At 63.0% G+C, this 13,448-nt stretch overlaps 1 protein-coding gene and 1 long non-coding RNA gene across 3 annotated transcripts in view; one reads left to right on the top strand and one right to left on the bottom strand.

The window, feature by feature from the left end:
* Window positions 1–46: 46 nt before the first annotated feature.
* On the bottom strand, window positions 47–12,636 carry POLRMT (RNA polymerase mitochondrial). 2 transcript variants are annotated; one of them, XM_032466199.1, is made up of 21 exons: window positions 12,501–12,636; window positions 11,859–11,957; window positions 9,250–9,857; window positions 7,349–7,479; window positions 7,073–7,271; window positions 5,792–5,944; window positions 5,497–5,661; window positions 5,253–5,423; window positions 4,810–5,034; window positions 3,819–4,625; window positions 3,270–3,392; window positions 2,818–2,940; window positions 2,408–2,587; window positions 2,091–2,177; window positions 1,888–2,001; window positions 1,751–1,803; window positions 1,564–1,662; window positions 697–769; window positions 425–516; window positions 269–330; window positions 47–177 (listed from the first exon to the last, which is right to left on the bottom strand). In XM_032466199.1, exons 1-21 carry the CDS (start codon window positions 12,586–12,588, stop codon window positions 128–130), a joined length of 3,702 nt encoding a protein of 1,233 aa, XP_032322090.1. In that variant the 5' UTR covers window positions 12,589–12,636; the 3' UTR covers window positions 47–127. The 2 variants fall into 2 exon arrangements, with proteins under 2 accessions (XP_032322090.1, XP_032322091.1); XM_032466200.1 differs by having other exon boundaries at window positions 5,792–5,941.
* Window positions 5,111–13,448, top strand: part of LOC116659089 — a 20,079-nt gene continuing 11,741 nt past the window's right edge. The window contains exons 1-2 of the long non-coding RNA XR_004314398.1: window positions 5,111–5,121; window positions 6,463–6,464. This is a non-coding gene — a long non-coding RNA (uncharacterized LOC116659089). The remainder of the gene's footprint in view (window positions 5,122–6,462; window positions 6,465–13,448) is intronic.

Raw genomic sequence — 13,448 nt, 5'->3', positions numbered from 1 at the left:
CCCAGCAGGGCGGCAGGCCCTCCCCCGAGGCAGGCAGCAGCTCCCGAGATGGCAGATGGAGCTTTATTTACACTATGGTACAGGTGGCCTGCGAGCCGCTGGGCCCTGGGGACTGAGGTGTCCTGCGTCAGCTGAAGAAGTACGTGGAGCGCTTCACCTGCTCCAGGTCGAAGGCCCCTGCGGAGCAGAGGGTGGCCGTGGGGCGGGCCCTGAGGAAGGCCCCGCCCCCCACCCGCCTGAAGTGCCCCGCCTCCGGCCGCAGCCCTACCTGTCTTGGGCACCGACAGCAGCGTGTCCAGCAGCCGGGAGACCCAGACGCTCTTGGAGACCCTGAAGCCAAGGGCAGGGTCACAGTGAGGCTCCGGTGGGATAGGAGGGGTGGGGCCACCAAGAATGGGCTGGGGTTGGCGGAGGGGGTCATCACCTGGAGTCAGAGCAGAACCGTTTCACCAGGAACCTGGACAGGTCATGGAGGATGGGCTGGCTGTGCAGGCGGACGAACTGCTCCCTGCACACCTAGGGGGAACGGGTGTCAGAAGCCAGGAACCAGGGCCCCAGGGGCAGGGAGAGGCTGGGCTTCCCTGCTCAGGCAGGGTCATCGCCCCAATACCCGGGGTGAGCCTGGCGGCCCAGGGCCCCATGGGGTGAGGGCCACAAGACCAGGGGTGTTCACGACTATGGGGGGCAGGGCTGCACCTGGTTCATGACCGCGACATCAGCCGCGTGGGTCCAGAAGCAGTCGTGGACTGAGACGAAGGTCAGGCCCTTCCTGCAGCAGGAGGGAGGGACTCCGTGAAGATGGCCAAGCCCTGGCCCTGCTCTCACTTCAGTCCCCCTCCCCGCTCAGCTGGGGGGTGCTCACAGTCCCGGGATGCCCACCCTCCTCTTACCCCCCAACTCCTGTGGGCTCCAGCAACTGTGTGCCACATGCCCCTTCAGCAGACAGGTCAGAGGTTCGTATCTTAAGAAGCATCTCTGCTTCCTCACCCACCCCTGCCAGCTGCTGCCCAGATTCTCAGCTCCTTGTAAAGGGATGGCTCTCCCCAGGGGTCCCTGAGCCAGGAAAACTTAGTGAACCCACACCCCCCACATTAGCAACTGTTTCTAACAGAACTGTGACATCTGGCCCCGTCACCCCCTGATCCACCACCCCCAAGAGTCTCAAGAGAAACCCAGACACCTCTGCCTGCCCAGAGCAGAGCCAAACACATCAGGATGATGTTGGAGCCCCCCAGAGCAGGCCATACAGCACACCTGACCCAGTGAACGTCAGCTTCATACTCTGAGCCACGGGCCCTCCCCTACCCAGGCAGCCGCTCCCAGGCCCACCTGGCCTCCCCGGCCTGCAGCCTCTTCTGGGCACCACATCCTACAGGCCCACACGGCTGGGGTCCTCGCCTGCTGGAGGGCACTGGCCTGGCCTGCCAACCCTGTCCCTGGCTGGCAGCACCCACCTGCAGGACCCAGCCTCCCCACTGAGTGCAACCTCGGCACCTAGAACCCTACGGCTCACAGTGGGGGCTCCCCGCCTGTGGGGGCCGGGGCTGGGACTGCGGGGCGCACCTGTAGCAGTGCAGGGCCGTGAGCATCATGTGTGAGGAGTCCAGCGAGTGGATGAAGTTGGGGGGGAAGCCGTTCTTCTGCTTCAGCGTGTTGGGCTTCCTAGAGGTGGGGGCACTGAGTCAGGCATCCCAGCCCAGAGCCCTGCCCGGCCTGGCCCCTGTGCTGCCCCGCGCCGTCCTGCACTCACTGGCTGGTGTCCCCACTGCTGCTGAAGGTAAGGCTCTGGATGCCACCTTTGATCTGCAGGGTGGGGTGGGAGGAGAGGGGGACATGAGCCCTGCCCTGCCAGGGTGGGGCGGGGATGGGAGCAGGGGCTGCACATACCATGACCTTGGAGTCGCGGTGGTAGGGCTGGATGACCGGAATGCCAAGGGGAGTGACCCACTCCACAGCTGAACCCGTGTGGGAGATGAGCCGGGCACTTTCGGTCAGCCAGCGCTGAGGGAACAGGCACTGGGATCAGGGCGGGGCCGGGTCTAGGGAAGCCTGTGGGGGACCCATGTCCGCGGAGGGCACCGAGGACTGACCTGGATGGACCGGGTGCCTGAGAACATCTCCTGGAGGCTGTTGAACACCTGGCGCACCAGGTAGTGCGAGGCCTCCCACAGGAACTCCTGAGAGGGGGGGAGACTGATGGGCGGGGCCCAGGCTCCCTCCATAACCCCTGAAGGCCCTAGGCCAGTGACCTCGCAGGAATGTCCCCACACCCTTGGAGGGGGTTGGCTCGCTCCCACGGGTCCCTCTAGGGGACCCGCCGGTGTGGGGAGAAGAGCCCCTCCCTCGGAGTCGCCTGCGCCCAGAGGCCTAGCCAACTGCAGAGGTGCAGCAAGTGTGCGCCACGCACCTGGGGGAAGTCGTGGAGCTCCCGGAGGCGCTTCTCGATCTGCAGGCGGCCACCGTAGCGGGTGACCCCGTACACCACAGTCATCACCGTCTGCTTGACCACCTTGCGGCTGATGAAGCCCTCCAGCACCTGGGCCACGCGCACACCCTGCTCAGCATCCTGCCTGCGGAACACCTCCACCTGCGTGGGCGGCGGGGGTCAGTGGGCGGGGCCCCGGCCTCACCCAGTGCCCCACCCCGCCCCTCCTCTTCCTGTGGGCCTCACCATTCGCCCCTCTGACACCTCCCCTAGGAAGTCTGGTCATGACAGCTGGAGGCCACGGCTGTCAGCTCTGCAGTGCCCAGATGTTCACAAGACAGGCACCAGTAGGTTTCGGGGATAAGAATGAGTGGGGGAACCATGACACCCACCTGTGCAGCCACTCCGCTGTACACGTCCTGCGGCAGGTCCGAGGGCAGCAGGTTGACGGAGGCGGCCCCAACGCTGTCCCGGCCCAGGGCGGCGTAGTGTTGCAGGCCATTACAGGAACCATCCTGGTGGGGGACAAGGGTGGAGAGTGAGGAGTCCGGGCCAGGCCGGCGGGAGAGTCTGCAGCTCGAGCCGGAGCTCCCATGCTTCCCCAGCTCTGTTCACGGTAAGAGCTCCCTGGACCCCAATGCCAACAGGTGCGTGCGAGCCCACCACAAAGGAGAACCGAGGAGCAGAGGGCTGGGGCTGTGCTTGAACCAGCTGCGTGGCTGGATCCCAGCGGGAACTCCAGCCAGCAGAGTGGGACCTGCAGGAGCTGGACACCCACACAGTCCTGCGGGACCTTGGCCCATGTGGGCTAGGCACACTCCACACCAGGGTCCCACCAGCTCACCTGGTGAACAGGGAAGTGGGAGATGTAGGCGGCAGGGTCGGGGGCACGTGTGGCCCGAGCGATCTCCATGCAGCAGGCCAGAGCTTGCCAGGGCTCGTCCGCCTCCATCCACCACCTCCGGCCCTGTGGAGGGCAGGCGGGCTGGGTGAGGCCTGGGTATCTGGGCCTGGTGGGGTCAGAGCAGGGCATGGATGGGAGCTGGGTGGGCCCAGGGGACTTGAGGGCACAAGGAGGCCAGGATGGAGCCCCCTGGACAGCGAGGGAGGACAGGAGCTACAGACTGGGGTGGGACAGGCGGCAGCAGCCCAGGAGGAGCAGCCCCAGGCCCAGGTTGGTGGACCTGGACTGGGGGGTCCCGAGGAGCAGGAGATGGCAGAGCTGCAGACGGCCTGGGGCAGAGGGAGAGGCCAGGAAAAAGGACACCAGGGGAAGAAGTGGGGGCACAGGTGACAGATTTTGGCCTGAGAGACGCCCTGGAGGGAGTCCAAGGTGGGTGCCGAAGTGGCCAGGAGAGACAGCTGGGGAGCGGGGCGTCGGGGCCCGCCCTACCGTCATGGGCTGGTCAGCTGAGTCCAGGATGTCCTCCATCAGCTGGTCTGCAAAATCCCGGCGCGCCTGCAGCGACTCCCGCTTCTTCAGGCCGGTGAGGTTGACCAGGTGGATCTTGAGCCAGTCGAGGCCATGAGGGCCAAGAGGGCGGCCCTGGGCAAACTCCAGCAGGGCACGGGCCAGGTCGCTGCCCAGGTGGTTGAAGTGCGGTGGGCAGGGGTAGGTCCGGCCGCGGAAGTCCATGTTGTGTGGCAGCCAAAAGACACGGTGCCGCAGGTGCTGAGCCAGCGAGAGGCGGCAGAGCGCGTCAGCGCGCAGGCTCTGCATCTCCCGTGCCACCTTCAGGCGGCGGGCCAGCTCTCGCCGCATCTCCGCCTTGTCTGCCGGCGAGAGGTCGGGCAGCAGGCCACTCTTGGGGGTCTGGCGGCCCTGGGGAGGCCGGGGGGCCTCAGAGGGCGGGGCGGGAACGCCCAGGCGTGGGCAGCCCTTGTCGGTGAAGAGCTCCAGCACCAGGTCCAGCACGCGCCCGTTGACGCGCCAGGCGCAGTTGCCCAGCTGGGTCAGGGCGTCCAGGGCACCATGCAGCTGGGCAGGGGGACAGCGCTCCAGCAGGAGCTGGTGCTGCTGGGTGCCCTCCACCGAGCGCATCATCTTGGTGGGGCTCAGAAGGAAGGCGCCCGAGTGGGGCGACGTCCAGGGCAGCGGGGGGCACAGCATGGGCACCTCGGTCGACTCAAAGGTCAGCGTGCGCTCTGCCGCGGCCTCCAGCAGCTGCGTGAAGGCTGGGTGCGGCTTCAGGATCCCGATCTAGGGGCAGGGCGGGCAGAGACGGTCAGGAGGCCAGTCTCCCCCAAGGCACAAGTGGAGGAGGGCCTCAGGGTCCTGTCAGATGCCCTGACCCTAAGAGGGGCCATGGCCCACCAGGACCCCGGCAGGAGCCCGCCCCACCCCGAGCCCACAGCCGCATCCCAGGCCCCTCCACCTCGCCCACCTGGCGGAAGCTGCGGAACGAGTACACGTGGTAGAGCACCGGGATGAGTGAGCCAGGGCCCCGGGGTGCCGCCAGGCTGCCGGGCATCTGCACCGCCTGCACCAGCACCTCTGCCAGCTGCTTGCCCAGCTGCACCAGCACAGACACGGGCCAGGGCTGCTCATGCGGGGCCTCAGGCATCCCCAGCGCCTCCCACCACTGCCGTGGCAGGCAGCGTTCTGCCACCTGTGGGCAGGAGGGTGGGTCAGGGGCTGAGAGCCCAGCACAGACTGGACACCCGCCACCCCCAGGTGAGACAACTGCTCTTCCGATGTTAGATGAGGAGACTGAGGCAGAGTCTGGGGCACGCTAGGCTGCCCGAGGGAGGGGAGTGGGGACAGCAGCTCTGCTCAAGTCCTCAGGTTCTCCAGCCGAGCTCCCCAGCCACCCCCTCCCGGCCTCACCTGAGTGTCAGAGGCCAGCAGGTGCAGGTACTTGATGTAGTGCTGCTCCAGCACCTGCACCTGCTTGCTGAGCTGCTTCCTCTGCACGATGTGCCGGTTGAAGACGCGCAGACCCAGCTCATGAGCCAGGAAGAGAAGCGACTCTCCCTGCGCAGGCAGCGCCTGCAGGGTCTAGAAAGCAAGGCTGTAAGCCCCACGCACACTCTGTCCTAAGCCCCGCGCACACAGCCCCCCGTGCGCACACCTGCAGCAACAGCCCCACGAACTCCCTCTCGCTCAGCAGGCACAGGTATGGGAAGAGCGAGGGGCGGCCTTCACGGGCAGCACGGGCCTCGCTGGCCTTGGTCTCCTGTAGCTCCTGGTACAGCGCTGTCTCCCACGTGGCGCGCAGATCTGCTAAGGTCTTCCGCTGCAGGGGGTGGGGGTGGGGAGAACACACGCGGAGTCACCACAGCACCCACCCAGCCTGGCAGACAGTGAGATCCTGCCCAGGAGGTGCCCAGTTCAGCCTGGTGCGGACCACACCCCCAGCCCCTTACCGCATGCAGGACCTCCTCGGTAGGCGGCTGGGCCTTCTCCACGGATTGCACGGTGACAGTGGTGGCCAACTCCACACGGAGCTGCTGCTGGAAGAGGTCCTGCAGCTTCTTTAGGGGCAGGTGCAGCCTCGGGTAGGACACAGGGCAGCCCTGCTGGTGCCCAAGGCTCATGGTGAGGCCCATGTGTCTGACCTCTCAGCCAGGGACCCCTGGGGCAAAAGTTGTCCACACCAGAGGTCCCGAAGAGCAGCTGCCCACCCTCTGCGTCCTAGTACCACCCCCCAGCGGGCTCATCCATTTTTCCCAGTTGGGTGGTGGGGGGAGCAGGGTGCAGAACAGCATTTCAGAGACTAGGCTGGTTTAAAGGCATTTGCGTGGCCTCGCTGGGCGGGCAGGACAGCCCAGGGAGACAGTTCAGGTCCCTGGATGCTACTGTTTTTTTTTTTTTTTTTTTTAAATTTGGAACTGTGTGTGAGACCCATCCAAAAACAGGTAAATTAAAAATAGCAAAACCCAATACACTGAGAACCGAAAGTACACATTCACACAAAGACCTGCACACAGATGTCTAGAGCAGCAGGATTCACAACGTCAAAAAACAGAAACTGAGGTGTCTGGCAACAGGTGATGGATAAACAAAGTGTCCATCCACACACGGGAGCATCGCTCAGCTGTGAACAGAAGTCCTGACGCCCGCTCCCACGTGGACATAGCCCGAGAGCACGGTGCTCAGTGAGAGGAGCAGACACAGAAGGACACACAGCGTGTGACTCCTTGGATGTGAAACGTCCAGAACAGGCCACTCCACAGGGGCAGAGAGGGGGTTCCTGGTTGTCAGGGGCTGGGGTGACTGCTGATGGGGACAAGGCTTCTTTTGGGGTGATGGAATGTTCTGAGATTACAGAGATCAATGTACTAAAAAAAGAGACTGAATTATACTTTAAATGGTGAACATAGAAGACTTATATTCCAACAAGGAACATCCGGGCGTCACTCTTCTCTGCCCTGGGAAGTGGGTGAGGGTCTCCCCAGTCCTCTGCTTCTGTCCAGTCCTAGGGCGGGGACACCAGCTCAGCCACACCCCTGAGCACTGCCTGCAGCCAAGTCTCCATGTGGAAACCCAGAACAACACAGGGCAGCCTCCCCCGTGCCTGCACCTGCCAGCCTCAAGGCCCTGCTGAGGGCCGGGCTGGCCACATCTGGCTTGCTCAGTATCTGAAGGTGGGGGGCATCCCCCCGAGGAGAGACAAGGAGAGACCTCACCACAGGCCCGGGTCTCACCTTAGCGTAGACCTCCCTAAGCAGCGGCGAGGTGTTGAGCTGGGGTGCAGGCGGCGGCGGCGGCGGCGGCGGGGGTCTGAAGGTGGGCTCAGCCTTGCGCACGGCCCGCAAGAGCTCGGCCCGCTCCCCCTCACCCAGCGGCACGGCTGTGAAGAGCCCCTGCAGCTGCAGCCCGTCCTGGGCCATCTGCTTCAGACACCTGCGGGGACATTGGGGTGGCCCTGGGCTCAGCGCGAGGCAGCCACTGGAGCCTCCAGGGGTCCCAGCCCCACTCACCTGCGGACGGTGCTGGCATCCTGGTCCAGACGCCCCATGCACTGCAGGGCGGCCGCGTAGGACAGCAGGTCCGGGGCGAGGCCAGCATCTTTTACCATGAAGAACACATAAACCAGCTCTTTGAAGGAGCCCTGGTGGGACAGAGAGGGGTGAGGACCTGGGGGTGGCCTGGTGGGAGTGGAGGGTTGCTGGGGTGGGGGGGGGGGGGCTCTGCCTGCCGTCAGCCTGCTCCTCTCCTGCATTTCCTGAGGTGGGGCCGAGCCTCCCTCCTCAGCGCAGGCGTCCAGCTACCAATTTCCTTGGGTGCTGCGCTGTTTTCTCCTCCACCCACCTCCTTCCCTGGCAACCTCTCCTCTGCCCTGAGAGGTTCAGGAGTGATGCTACAGACCCCCAGAAAACCCCCGAGGTCCTCCCACACCCTCGTCTGAGAGGCACTGCCACACAGGGTCCCCAGGTGCTCGACTGCATGACCTGCGGTGGGGGGCTGCCCTGTCCAGCCGTCACCAGCCACGCACCGTCATTTAGTTAAACACTCAGTTCTTCAAGCACTCAGCAGCTCCAGGAGGCTGGTGCAGAGGAAGGACATATCCAAAGTCACAGAAAGTTCTACTGGACGCCGCTGGCCTGGAATGAGCCCAGCTACCCTATCTTTAAAACATCTGTAGTGATGTCACCACCACCACGAAGACACACATTGAACACTGTCAGGGACTCTCTGTCCCTCTCCTGAACACACACGTGGGGCTGGACACCCAAGACTCCGGGCCTCACTCCTCCGGAGCACTGAGCAGGGCTCCCACCCCCACGTCACAAATGCCGAAGCCAAGCTCAGAGGGAAGTGAGTGGTATGGCGAGGGTGAGGCAGAAGCTCAGATCCGGAGGCAGCCCAGCAACAGCCACTCAAGAAGCCAGGCAGGCCCCCCAGCTCACGTCCACCTGGGCCCTCAGAGGGTGCCCTCGTTGGGAAAGCGGGTCTTTGCAGACGTAGTTCAGACGATGCCAAGCCAGAGCAGGGCTGTGAGGCTGAGGCACGATCGGGGGCTGCGGCCACTGGAGCCCCGGGAGCTGGGGAGGCAGGAAGGCCCCTCCCCTGCAGCCTCCGAGGGAAACGGGACCCTTCCAACCCTGACCTCGGACATCTGCCCTCCGGGACTAAGAGAAAACCAACTTCTGCTGTTCTCAGCCTCCCAGGCTGTGGTCAGCAGCCCCGACCGCCCAGGAAGCTTGTCTCGTCACCTGACTGCGCACCAGGACTGCGCATCCGTTGCAGGCCTGGCTGCGGGGGAAGCTGGAGGGCCGGGCTCCTGGCAAGGGAGACTGACTCCTGGCACTGAGCACGCCTCCCGCACAACTGTCCGGCCACCTGGCTGCTCCGGGCAGCACTGCGTGTGCGAGTCAGCACAGCAGGGGCCCTGCCGCACACCCGGCCATGTGCCTCCCGTCTGTTTCACACAGCCATCGCCCCTGCTCACCTGGCACTGAGCTGCCCCTGCTGCCCCTCAGATGAGGCTGCAGCCCCTCAGCAGGCAGGGTGGGCGGGGTTTCCCTGCAGGGGCCCACGAGCAACCTCCCTGGGCAGCCCTGGTGCTCCACAGGGAACAGAGAGCCGCGTCCAGAGGGACATTCGCTGCTGAGCACAGGCATTAAAAGACTCCCACCTCTGGACCCAGATAGGATTTGCCAGACGCGACCGCGAGGCCGCAGCCCTGAGGCAGGTCTGCAGTGCCCACGTACCGGAGCCCAGACGAGCCACCAGAAGGAACTGCTCTGAAAAGCGGCACCACACCTTCCTCTGGGCCCAGTTCATGCTTTCCCATGCAACCCATGGGGGATCAGTGTGTGACGAGTCTGAAGATGTATGAAAACGGCGCAGGGCACAGCCCCCCAGCCCAGCCCCTCACCTCGCGAGCCCAGCCGCGCATGACCATGTTGTACATGGCAAGCGTGAGCAGCCGCTGCTGCCGGGACCGGCTGTGGTGGGTGACCAGCACATGGTGGGCGAGGGGCAGGTGGCCCGTCAGCAGGCAGCACTCGAAGAAGGACAGGAGCCTTTGCCGCTGGCCCTCCAGCCGCACGTCGGAGCCCCTGACCGCCGAGGCCTTGGCCGCGTCGCCGCTCAGCCTCTGCGGGGCCTCCTGCAGCAGCTGGGCCAGCTGCTCCTCCCAGGGGCTCCGGGCTGCCCCCTGCTCCCAGCGCTGCAGCTGGTTGGCCAGCCTCCCACTCAGCAGCCGGGGCTCCACACGCAGCTGCCTCTGCCAGGCCAGCGTCCGCTCACGCTTCTGCAGCCTCCCCTCCAGCCGCTGCTTCCGCTTCTGCATCAGCCGCTGCTCCTTGTCCAGCTTCTGCGCCCAGCGGCCACTGAGCTTGGGGGCAGCCCCCTCTGCCCCGGCCCGGGCCTTCCCAGGGGACTGGGCGCTGCTGGCCTCCGGGGCCAGAGCCACGTCCACCCTCTTCACAGTCACCTCGGACACGCCCTCAGCCTGCAGCTGCCGCACCCTGGCCTGGAGCACTGTGGGGAAGGGAGGGATGTCAGGGAACCTGCTGTCTGGAGAGCCGAGCCTTCAGTCCTGCGTGTCTGCCAGCACCTTTGAACATCCTGGCATGCACACATCGCCCACCCACTCGGCACCTGAGCCTCCAAACTCAATGCCCCAAACAAGCTCCTGGTGATCCCTAAAACTGCTCCTCTGTGTCTTCCTGCCACTGGCAGCTCTGTCCCTCCAGGGTTTAACCAGGAATCCTGTCTACAACTCTCTCCCCAACACCCAGCTGGTCAGCACACCCTCCAGGCTCTGCGTTCAGAATTTACCCAGGTACCCCACTGCCCAACTGTCCTCACCACTGCCCCTCCCCCTTGCGCAGTCTGCTCTAGTTGTGATGGCCTCAGGGCCTTTGCACCTGCTGTTCCGCTGCCTAGAAGGCATTCGCCGGCCAATCCACGGCCCACCCCGCTCTGTGCCCCTTCACAGTCAGCTCCCGTTAGCTGCAGCAGCTCTGTTCTATGAAGTTGCAAGACACGGAGCCGGTGAACAGTGGATCAATGATCCTGGGAAAACACTGGGCTCCTGAGAGCCTCTGGTCACATTTCCACCAACAGATCAACATACAACCTCTTTCTCTGAGTAACACCTCATTTTGTGTGTACTGTTGATTCATTCACCTCCGACTTGGGGCCAACACTGCTAGACCTCTCCCGAACAAAGCAGGGCTAACACATGTATTTTCTCCAAAGGTTGCTACAGCCTCCTTGAGCTCAGGACACTAGACAGCACACTGCACCATGCCTGGGGGCCACTTCAAACAGCAAAACCACCAACAAACATGCACAGATATGCAAAAACGTGGCACTACATATGCCCTGAGAAGGACACCCGTTTTCAGTGTCGCCCGACTGCCTCAGCTTGGAACGTGGGTGCCGGGCAGCTCCAGCTTCTGCTGCTCCACACACATCTACACACGACCGTGAAAGTGCCTCAGTAAACTTCAGCTGGGAGGAGACTACAAACACAGAATATGGGAACATGAGGGCCAAGAGTACCCATCTTCTGCCCGTGCCTCTCTCAATGAACATCCGTCCCAAGCAGAGACCAAGTGAAAAGTCAGCGTGGCCCCGGGCCCCAGGGTGCGCCCAAACTCAGAAGAGCTTTCAGAACACACACGGGGGACTGTCCGGCTGGAAAGGGCTGGGCAGGAACCGAGGCAGAAGAGGGACACGGGCACAGGTTTCCTCCCTTGGGCAGAGACACCCCAGCGACCTGGGAGGTGCCCAGGACAAGCAGGTGCAAAGCCCCTGCCAGCAGAGCCCCAGGAGGCAGGCCAAGGCCCAGAGGGGTCTGTGGCCCTCAGTGGGAGTTTAGAGTTCATTCTGCGAGAGAAGAGACAGTTGGAGGGTTTTAGGCTGGAGAATGACATGAAGTAATTCAGTTTCCAGAAACTTTCTCCAGTTGAGCAAAATGATACCAGGGCTTTGCTTTACAGTAATTAGGTGGGTAAGAAATGAAAGAAGGCTCCTCTTGAAGCTGGTGGTTCTTGTGTCTTTACTTCTGTATGCTTGGCATTTCCTGAAATCAGGTCTTTCTTTTTAAAGGTCCCCCACCCTACTCCTGGCTGCCGGACACACATGGGACGTTGGGCAGGAGGGAAGCAGGAGACAGTGGACATCTGGGAGGAAGAGGATAGTGAGGTGGTGAGAAAGAACAGATGCCCCCAGCTCCCTCTGGAGGCCGCCAGGACTTGGGCCACAATTTTGGGCCTTGACTACCTCATCTGAAAAGTGTGAGCACCTGGCGGGTTCTGGGGAGGAGGGATCCAAGAACCCACTGCGCACAGCACACGCTTCACGCCATCAGCACAGCGGGCCCTCGGACCACCAGAGAGGTGGGACCATGTTAGTTACCCCACCTCACTGGGTTTACTGTGAGGAAGTAGGGGGGGTGGCTCCCAGCAGCATGGCCGGCGGGGGGACAGTGAGGAAGGGGCTCAGGCCCCGAGCCTTGGAGGTCAGACTCACCCTCCAGCAGCTCCGCATGGCCCCAGTCCTTCCGGCGGTCCTGTTCACAAGGGCTGGCAGAGGAGCTCCTTCTATGGCCCCTGACGCCACCAAAGGCCTCTGCAGGAGAGACCAGGGAGGCTGAAGGGTAGGCTGGGCGGGGGCGGGGTGGGGGGGTTGTTGTGGGGGTCCTCATATGGACAGGAATCCGGGATCCAAAAGCAAAAGAACCCTAAAGTCAGTGGAAACTGTCAGTGGTCACGGGTCTCACGCTGGAAAGACAACAACAGGTCAAAAGTGAAAGAGACATCACACGCTAAGAAAAAAGGAAACTGGGGCTTTGGATCTAGGAAAAAGAGTTTCTCCAACTAAAGGTACAGAGAGTTCAAACGTTAAAATCCCTAAATCGTAAATAGTGGGTTGGGGGTTCCAAAAGAAACCAAGAGTCAAAGGTCAAGATGCCCTGCCGACCTCGTTAGGACAGTGGGCCAAGGGCGAGTGAAAGTAGGGTCGAGTCACTGGGTTCCCCAGAACACCCAAGGCAAAGGGCAAAGGACGGGGGTAGCTGGATCCCGGGGGCCGAAAAGCCAAAGGTCACGGCCGCAGGGGTTGGGAGGACGGGGCAGCTGTCGCGGAGTCGCATCCGGGTCTCCCCTGCGTTACCTTCCTCGGCCAGGAGGCGGGGGCGGCCGGCGGGCCACAGGGCCCGGCCGAGCCCCGCCGCGCGGCGGCCCCAACCAAGCGCCGACATGCTGCCCGCACGCGGGACCCCCGCACAGCCCCAGCACGCCTGCGCCGCCCGCGCCTGACGGGAGTTGTAGTTCTACGGCCTACGGCGGCCGCGAAGGGACAGCGCGCGTGGAGTTTATCGCCAGAACCACAACTCCCAGGGGCCAACGGGCCCCGGCGGCGCGAGAGCATGCACCGATGGAGCCCTCTGATTGGCTGTTCCCTATCGAGGAGGGGCGGGATAGGGCCGTTGCTTGGGCAACGCAGGAGGACGCTAAGCCATCTCTGGGAAGACTCGAAACCCGGATTTTGTTGTTGTTGTTGTTTGAGGAATAGTTGCCAAGTAAGTAGGCCAGCGTTCTGCAATTTAAAGACTCCAGTCAGCGATCTTCGCTGGGGAAGGAACTATTACTATCTCCATTTTATTGTGGTGAAAGCTGGGATTCAGAGAGGTCAGTCAAGTTGTCCAAAGACCCACAGCCTGGGTCCAGTATCAAAGAGACTGGAATGAAGGCACAGATCCGTCTGAGTCCAAGCCCTAAGGCCAAAGGTCAGCTAGGTCATCGTGTTCTCTGGACATTTCCCTCATCCGCTCCCTCTGGCCTCAGTTTACCCACTAGTTTCCAAGTTTCCAAGGCCAGGGGCAGAGCGGGGCAGGAAGAGCGGGCTAACCTATTAAACTGAGCTGCCGACAAGCGGAGTGAAATAACCCCTGGAGCCTGGAGTCTCCCAGGACCAGAGCTTTAGAATCAGACCTGGAAGCCACGGCCACCTTACCGTTCAGATGGTCAGGCTGAGGTCAGGGTGTTAAAACAGAGAGAGCTAGATAAGAGCAAAGAAAGGGGGACACAGGCAAAATGGAAGGAATTGGGCAGAAAGGAG

This window comes from Camelus ferus, chromosome 22 (assembly GCF_009834535.1).
Source record: "Camelus ferus isolate YT-003-E chromosome 22, BCGSAC_Cfer_1.0, whole genome shotgun sequence".
Lineage (NCBI taxonomy): Eukaryota > Metazoa > Chordata > Mammalia > Artiodactyla > Camelidae > Camelus > Camelus ferus.
Note: the sequence above shows the minus strand (reverse complement) of the source record. Positions and strands in the feature narration are given on the sequence as shown.